The following is an 8,706-nucleotide window of genomic DNA, read 5'->3' on the forward strand; positions in this document are numbered from 1 at the left end:
CCTCCCCGGTAGTCTGAAACCACCGTTGCGTTTTCACGTATCCCTTTCACCTCCCCCTCCTTCTCCCTACCCTCTTTGGACTCCTACTGCAGCGGGTGCTTTGGACGTGTCGCCCCTCCCCCCCGGTTGCTTCGTTGAGTTTTGTCGCGCACATAACTCCCCCTTTGCTCCCCTTTCCTCTCTCGCTGTTCCCCCGCTCGCTCACCCCCTCGTTACCCCCTCCTGCTCCAGGTTACGGTGCCCACGGCCGAGGTCTCCACCGCCTCCATTGGTGGCACCGGCCTGGTTGCCCCGGGCCTGGTGCTGCTGGGGTTCAAGCCGCTGAGCTGCCTGCGGCCGCACCACTGCCTGCGGCCCGCGGTGTTCCTGCGGCCGGATGAGAGGGCCGCGGAGGGGTCCACTCGCACCTTCATTGCAGTGTGGAGGGCGATGCTGGCGGAGGGAAGATTTGCGCTATGCAGGTAGGCAGGGGGGTGAGGTGGGGTTGGGTGGGAAGGGGTGGGGGCTGGGAAACTCATGCCACTGTTATATATGTAGATATAAATGTGAATAATTTGCTTACTAAGAAATATAATAATTTACATATAATACGTACATATAAACACAGGCTGAGGGCTCACACGTCCATCCCCGGCTGCAAAGAACATGCGTACACATACACGTAATACACAATACACAAATACAGGTGCCAGTGCTGCACCTCAGGTAAGGCTTTTTGAGTAGGGGTCCCGGCACCCAACATGAATCTCCAAACCATGGTAATGATGCAAGCCATGCGTACGAAACCCCATTGTGTAAGTACGGCAACCTCGTTCCCAAACGCTCCCGCGCGTCTAGGTACCGGAGAGCCAACTCGCCTCCCCAGCTGGTGGCGCTCATGCCGCAAGACGAGGGTGTCGACGCGTACGGCATCCAAACTGATCCGCCTGGCATACACATGATTTTCCTTCCATACATGGACGACGTACGGTATCCTGAGACGGGTGCGTTTCCGCACCTCTCGCACCTTCCTGTGGCTAATAGCCGGCGTGGTGGCGGTCATAAGATGAGGATGACGACGTAGCGGGGTACGAGCCCGGGGTGTGCCCCCGGGTGGTGCAGGAGAAGCACCTTGGACGATAGGGAAGGGGAAGGGTGAAGAGCGTTCAGTACGCACCTCTCTGTAGACATCTTAAGCTACATCAAATCTTTACATCCTAGATTAAGTTACATCCTCCTCTTCAAGAGGAGAATGTACTCTTGTTGCACCCTTGTCAGAAGGTAAATCAGTCCTTAGCCTGTGAACGGGTTCAAAGCCGACAAGTGACAATCCCCTCGCTTTCCAGCACACCGTCACCAACAACCAACCGTATTGAAAAGCACCGCCGGACGTGGGGAAAAGGGTGCCTGAATCCCTCAATCGCTCAAACAACTGCCATTGGGTGTGTGTCTTAGTGTCGTTGCATGTGATTCTCGCCCGTACTCCTTACTCCGAGCTGCGCAATCACATTCCTGCTTCTGCTCTCCTCCTGCTTCTGCTCCCAGCTACCGGCATCCCCCCGCAGCAGCCCTCCGACCAGCAGCTGGCCGCCGCCGGTGCGCTGGTGGCCGCGCTGAACCTGGAAGCGGAGGAGCCCCTGGACCTGACCCGGGTGAAGAACCCCTGGCTCCAGAGACATTACCAAGTGCTGGAGGTGGGTCGTGACTTGTGCGAGGTAGAGGGGCGGGTGTGGAGGCATGCAAGGAGATATAGAAACGGTAGCTGCTTAGGCAGGTAGGTATAGCGCAGACAGGCTGGCAGGCACAGTACGTAGGTTGAGGGTTTAATTGTGGCGACTTGAAAGGTTTTAGCTCGTCAGCCTGCATTGCATACAATTGAACCACTTTCACTCCTCCATGTGCTGCTGATTCCCAGCCTCCCTGCCTCCCTTTGTTTTCGTCCCTGTCCTAATCGAACGATTGTTGATACGTTGTACGTATCAGGCTCTTGCGCTGTCGGAGCCCTTACCCACCTGGTCGGCGCTGGATGACGACACAACACGGCCGCGTAGGGAGCTGTTTCAGTCGGCGGAGGCGGCGGAGGCCATAGAGGTGCGTGAGGGGCTGTGAGGATGCGTACCTGTGCGGTGGACGGCGTCAGTTGCCCACCTAGCCATGCCTTTTACACACGCGAGGCGCTCTGGCCGTCGTAGCTTGCCACTGATGACGCCCAGTATGCGTAAAAGAACAAGTGTATGTTGCCAGGGCAGGCCCCTACATAGACCACGACGTGCTAGAGACGGGCGGTATTGCCGAGGTTTGGGTTGGTGGACGGACAGACGGTTAAGCGAGGAATGCCTAGCGCTGCAACGGCTCCGGGGCGAAGGCCAGCGCGAAGGGCAAAAACGGCAAGACGCTCCGCGGCCCTTTGTGCTCTTTTTCGCCGCGCTCACGAGCGCCATCCCACCATGAAGGTCCCCAACACCGGGTCATGGCGCAGTGAGCTGAATACCGTGTTTCGGGCGCATGCACCGCACCGCCCCACCTCCTTCCCCAAGAACCCCTCCTTGCCAAATGCTTCTTGCGCTCAACACCTATAAGGAATTCAGCTTTAGCTCAAACATGGAATGATCTTACCTGGCCGCCATGAACTCCCCTTCCGGCTCCCGCACCGTGAGGTTCCCCTGCTGCCATCCCCCCATGAGCTACTTCGCCTCCTCTGGTGCTGCCACTGTGTGTGTGTTGGGGGGGGGGAGAAACGGTATTGACTACCCTGATGTTTCGACGTGTTTTTTGCACACACACGTCCTTTTTGCTGTCGTACGTGCAGGCATTCCGACAGGCGTTTCCCCAGCAGGCAGCGGGTGGCGGGGCGGGGCGGGCCGCCAAGCGCAAGGCGGATGGTGAGCCGGGTCCAGCAGCGGTCATCAAGGCACAGAAGGCGGAGGCGGTGGCGGATGCGTACAGCGGTGCGTGCGTGGCGCTAGCGTGGGCCTCCCTGGTGTATCCATCCTGGGGTCGGTACAGAGCTTGTTGGCCATAGCCTCATTCATTACACCTCTCTGGGTAACGCAACCGAGGTGTAAAACGCACACGCATATGTATATGTGGTGGACAGTGATGAAGGCTGTGAACAGGTGAATACCTTGGTGTGATAACATCGCCGAGGATGTAGCTATGACGTGGCTAGGCCGTGCAGACCCCGGGTCTCAGTGCTTTCCAGGGACCCCCGTCCAGTCGGGTTGCTTTGGCGATATGGGAGCCGGCAGCGCCGCAAGGCTGGGTCTTGGCTGGGCCTGAGATTGGACCTGAAGCTGCACCCCACCCGCCCGCTAGCTGTGCTGAGTGCTGCACGTTTACTACCCGCTACCGGCTGTACCACCACCACCACCGGACGTTTTTGTACTGCAGCCATCGACTGGGAGGGACTGTACCGCTCCAACGGCCTGGCCAAGCTGACAAAAGATGACCTCACCCTTTACCTGCGGTACGTACGTAGGGGAATCTTTTGTTTTATTTGCGTGTCTACGGCGCACGTACAGTCGGCTAATGTTTAATACCGCGTGTGGGGATAGGTAACTTAAGGGATACATGACATAGCGTGTAGTCGGCATACGGCCGTAGTGCGCTGCAGTCGCCTCGAGGCGCACCAGGGACACAGTGGGCGCTAGGGACACATCATCCGACAGCCAGCCATCGCGTGCATGTGGTTCCAGGCGATCCGGCACTATTGCGTTTTGCCTTCGCCGAAGGCGCTTCACCTCCCTCCGCGGATCCATCGTGCCCTTGGCTTCTCCATTGGTCCAACCTTCCGCTGCCTGGTTGCTCGGAAGTCGCCCCGCTTTCTCCTAAATTGTTCACCTGCCTGCCCTGACGTGCTTGCCCCCTTGCCTGCTTCTGTTCCGCATCCTCATGTGACCCCAATGTATGTTGGACGTGTGGTCCTATGTGGTGCAGTCGTCACCAGCTCAAGGTGACGGGAAAGAAGGACGATCTGGTGCAGCGGGTTCGGGAGCACCTGGCGCAACACGCAGGGGAATGAGCGGAGGGTTGCGCGGGTAGAGGTGCAGGAAGGACGTGGATAGTGCGTTGCTGTGAGCTGTGGGAGCTCGATAGGGTGCGTGGGATTTGCTATGTGTTTGGACCTTTTCGCCGAAGAAGGATTGTAATTATTTCAAAACATGACGCGTTGGCTCGATGTCGTACATCAACCAACTGTGGATAGCTGTATGCGGAGTAGGTTTTTCGTCAGTGGTGCAGGGGTAATGGGGTAGGACGGAATCCAAGTAGTGTACATAAAAAGATTTTCTGTTTTACCTGCATGTTTAGAAGCCTCCGGTTTAAATGCTGTACAGTGTTACGTGGTGAAACAGATCCTCCGTTTCTGGAACTGCCTTCAAAAGCAAGTGTGGTCCATTGCTCATGCAGTTTTACGGCAGGAGATAACCAATGCTCTGACCAACCCGGAATGGGAAGGTTGGGGAACCTCAATGCTTCGACTGTTTTCCATCTTGGAGTGCAATATTTGGAGCGGAATACCGCAAGAAGTCATGGGGGTAAAGGAGCGTGTTGACTGGTGGTTGAGTAGACCTCTCCTCGAAGGAGCAGTGATAACGGCACTAAGGGAGCGTTTTTGGAGCGGCTGGGACCATACGCGTCTGACTGTCTTGCCAGAGGAGTACCCATCAGATGGGAAGCAACCGGGAGTGCAGATGGCGAAGTATAAGCACTGGATGGGGCTGCCCTTTTCGGGAGCCGCAGCCGTCATGTGGCCAACACATGCTAAAGTTTTCATTCCTCATTTAGCACATCGTAAGCTAATGCAGTTTCGTTTATGTTGCTGGGCTTTGGAGGCAAACAGAGCACGAAGGGGCAAGCACCATGTCCCCAGGGAGCTGCGGTTTTGCCGCTGTTGTGGTACCAATAGCCAAGTCGAGGATGAAAAACACGTGTTATTAGAATGCCCAGCCTATAATGATATTCGTGCGGAAGAGGGTTTCGATCGTCAACAGAGCATGTTGGAGGCCATGAAATGGGAGCCAGCACGTCTGGCGAGGATGTTGGAACGTATGTAGGCTCACCGCAACTCACTTATCCCCTTTGGGCGCTAGCCTGGGCTGATAGTGCGGTGTTTCCTTTCCTCCGTGGCTCTTAGGCGTTGAAGTATTGGCCTTGGACCTTCGGCTCGTATGGGTAATTTTACAGGTATGGGGTCACGCACCCCCCAACCATGTAACACACACACACACACAGAAATGCTGTGCTGGTCTAATGCTAGCTGACGACATGCTTAGTGTGGGTGGGTGGTTGAGTTTGTTGAACAACCTACGTAGTATGCGTAGTGTGCGAGTTGCACGTTATGTTCCATGTCAAGGCACTATCTTCAAGGTCAAGTTAACTTTATTCACAACAACATGGTACGGCACGCCGCTGTACAGCAGGAACCGCGCCGGCAAGCCTGAATGTGCCGCATGCCCACCTGCATACCAACTCCATAACTGTTCCCCTTACCCCTTTCAACATCGACCATTGTCGCTCCATCAGAATCACTGCGATTCCCTCGCGTGCATTGCAGAGGCCTATTCTAGCATAGTCTTACATCGCCACGCAGCCTTCTAGATCTTCACTTCGACTTGCATCTTGACGAATTGCATCTTGGCACCTCTCCTGCTCTCCTATCTCCATCGCAGCCGGCTTGCACGCCCCTACGGGCAGTTTCCGCCGTACAATTGTACATCAAACATATAATTGTCGTGACCATCCGCATAAAACACGAGCCTACTACGTTCTACCCACCCTAAACAGCCCGAGCAAGCTAACCAACAAAATTTGGGTACTTTTGCATCGTTTGGATGCAGCCATGCAAACGTTTATATGGATGTGAGCCTTCATGCTGCACAATGTGTGCATTCTTGGAGTCCTCGCCGCCTGCTAGCGGTCCCACGGACCTTGAAAGGTAGCAACCTACCTACCTACCTACCCAATTGGGAAGCTAGTAACCTAACTACATACCAACCTACTTGCCAACCTACTTAATCGTCCTCCGTCAAGTCAATGACGTCAGCGCTGCTGCTGCTGGCAGGAGCTCGGTCCAACGAGGGCCCACCCCCGTCTGCCGCTCCGTAAGACAACCCCCAGGTCTGTATTGGTAATGCGGTTGTGGCCGTTAATGATGATGATAAGCTCCTCCCCACACCCCCACGACCCTGCCCATGAGCTGTAATTTCAACACTACCGTCTTCAGTAAACTCTCCACTTTCAGATGATAGGTGCTGCTCGCGCTCCTGCCGCTGCTGTTGCCCCTCTTGACACGTCGCAGCAGCAGCAGCAGCAGCGGCAGCGGCAGGGACTCCTTGGTTCTTGGGTAGTTGGGCCCTCTGCTGCTGCTGGTGTTGCTGCTGGTGAGACTGCATCCGTGCAAGAGCAGCCGCGGCAGCACTTGCAGCCGCGGGATTCCGGAGCTGTAGCGCCGTCAGCGGCGGCGGCGGCCGCTGACCAGCAGGAACCGCCCAAGCAGCATGTTGTCGAGATTCCCGAAGTCGCAGTAGTCCTGCATCGCTGCTGCCGTCGCCGCCGCCACTACCACCAGGCCTAGTCAGCACTCCAGGAGGATGGCTCTTCGTCGCAACACCAGCTCGCCCTCCTTCCCCACTGCTGCCGCCCATCTCTGGCTCGCCTCCTGATGCTCCTGCTGGGGCTGGGGCTGTGCCGTCCTCAACACCACGGCGGCGGCCTTGCCACAGCCGGTCCTGGCGCTGCTGCTCCTCCTGCTGGAAGGCTAGGGACGTCGCCCGCTGCACCCCGATATCATCATCGAGATTGCCTTGATCTGTGTCTTCTGCGTTATCCGCCTTCTCCAGGTCCTGGTCCGAGTCCGAATCCAAGTCCAGTGTCAGATCTATGACACCTTCCTCAATGCGGCGAACGAGATCCTCCTCTACTTCGGCCGCGGTTAGTTGGCGTCGTGACGACCGTTGGAGCGCACTGGGGGCAGCAGCAGCTTGGACGGGTGGAACAGGTGGCGCGAAACGGACAGCATCAGTAACTACATCGCCACCGCCAGGGCCAGCATTGTCACCAGCCGCCGAGCCGGCGCTCCCCTTCTTGGCCGCCGCCTGCTGCGCCTCTGCTTCCGCCGCCACTGCCCGACTAACTGCCCCCGCCAGCCGCTCGCAGGGGCACCAGCGGTTGTCCCGGCATCGCCGCTCCGCTGCCGCCGCGGCGGCCGCTGCCGGTGTGGCATAGCGAACCGGAAAGCCGCCATCGCTGCTCTCCCCGTCGCCGCCGCCCAGGCGACGTGGGCCTGATGTCATGATGCGCTGCCGCTTCGCGCGCTCCTCCGCCGCCTGGTGCCCAAGGAGCGCCGCCGCCAAACACCGCAGTACCGTTAAGCGCCCCCGACGTCATCGCATACAGTACCACCACACAGCACAGCAGGATGCAGCAGATTGCGGCGTCGTCGGGGGGCATAGCACGTCTTGTCGTAGCACGTCCTGGCACTATTAGTCGCTGTGCCATGCGACTAGTAACCTAGCGTACTTGTAACGTACGTGTGTGTGTGTGGAGTGCACTTGGTATTTTTACGTTGCTGTGGAAGTGCGAGGTGGCCCGTCCTCGTCCTCGTCCTCGCCCGCGCCGGACACACTCCTCCCTCCACTTATGAACGCAACGCACGAAGGAGCAACAGGTCGCCGGTACGCACGTGTGTAAGCAGAACCGATGATCAAAGATTGGTGTTGGGATTCGGTTGCGGATTTGGTGCTTGTCCGCTGCAAAGCTTTGCTCCACCATCCTATTGCTCCGCATAGGGCGCCTACCTCTTCTCCACTCGTGGCGCACACACACCCACACATGGAAACTGACACATGTCGTTTGGCGAAAGCAAATTCCTTTCTGCGGCTAAGCACAATTCCTTTCAGCCCAGCTCGCTCCCCAAGCCCAATGACGAATCTAATATAAAACATTTTCCCTCTGGCAATGCGGCAGAGGGACCTGCGGCCCCAAGCATGGTCACCCCGAAAATGAATCTTCCCCGCATGTAACTCCCGCGGGTTATACTGCTGCAATCCGCTCAATCCGCCCAACACTTTCACCCCGCATGTACCTTCTGGCAAGTCATCCTGCTCCCATTACCCCTCCCCATACAAATGCCCACCTTCAGAGCGAGGTCACGGAGCCTCCCGGGCGCCGGGTTGTGCAGGGGAATGAAGGCGTGGGAGCCCAGACGGCCGCAGGAGGGCCCATCGAAACCCACTCCGGTACCTCCCACCCCCCGCGCCATGAGCTCCTCACACTCCGCGGTTATCTCGTCCAATAACTTATAAAAGGCTCTGCAACAGGAGCCGCATACCGGGAGAGAAGAATGGAGTCAGATGCAAGGAGCAAAGCCCCCATCCAGCCAACCCACGTACCGGCACCCAACCATCAAACCGCCATTAATCCACCCGCACCCGCACACCCACCCGTCGTGGGGTCCTCGTACGTTGTGCACCAGCTCATGCAGCATGGTGCCAAGTACGGATTCGTACGGCAGAAAGGAATTGGGGTCGCGCGCAGGCCGTAATCGTACTACGAAGAGAGCCGGGATGGGGAGAAAAGCATGAGGGGGAAAGGTAGGTAGTAGGTAGGTAGATATGTTGGTAGGTAAGGAGGAAAATTGGAAGCAGTTCTGGCGATCTGAGTTAGCGCCATGGCGAGTGTGAGCGCGCGAGTGTGGCGGGGTAGTTGAAGGTAGAATGAGTTGTCGGT

General features: G+C 57.4%; 1 protein-coding gene across 1 annotated transcript in view; it reads left to right on the forward strand.

Annotated features, from left to right (window-relative positions):
- The window catches only part of VOLCADRAFT_87468 (uncharacterized protein), a gene marked incomplete at both ends in the record, with an annotated part of 11,958 nt that extends 7,958 nt beyond the window's left edge, over positions 1–4,000 (forward strand). Inside the window, 7 exons of the mRNA XM_002947086.1 lie at positions 232–461; positions 838–983; positions 1,525–1,673; positions 1,963–2,070; positions 2,789–2,927; positions 3,370–3,445; positions 3,916–4,000. Of these exons, the coding sequence (XP_002947132.1) occupies positions 232–461; positions 838–983; positions 1,525–1,673; positions 1,963–2,070; positions 2,789–2,927; positions 3,370–3,445; positions 3,916–4,000 (933 nt within the window). The remainder of the gene's footprint in view (positions 1–231; positions 462–837; positions 984–1,524; positions 1,674–1,962; positions 2,071–2,788; positions 2,928–3,369; positions 3,446–3,915) is intronic.
- Between the last annotated feature and the right edge of the window lie 4,706 nt (positions 4,001–8,706).

This window comes from Volvox carteri (genome assembly GCF_000143455.1).
Source record: "Volvox carteri f. nagariensis unplaced genomic scaffold VOLCAscaffold_5, whole genome shotgun sequence".
In the NCBI taxonomy this organism is placed as follows: Eukaryota; Viridiplantae; Chlorophyta; class Chlorophyceae; order Chlamydomonadales; family Volvocaceae; genus Volvox; species Volvox carteri.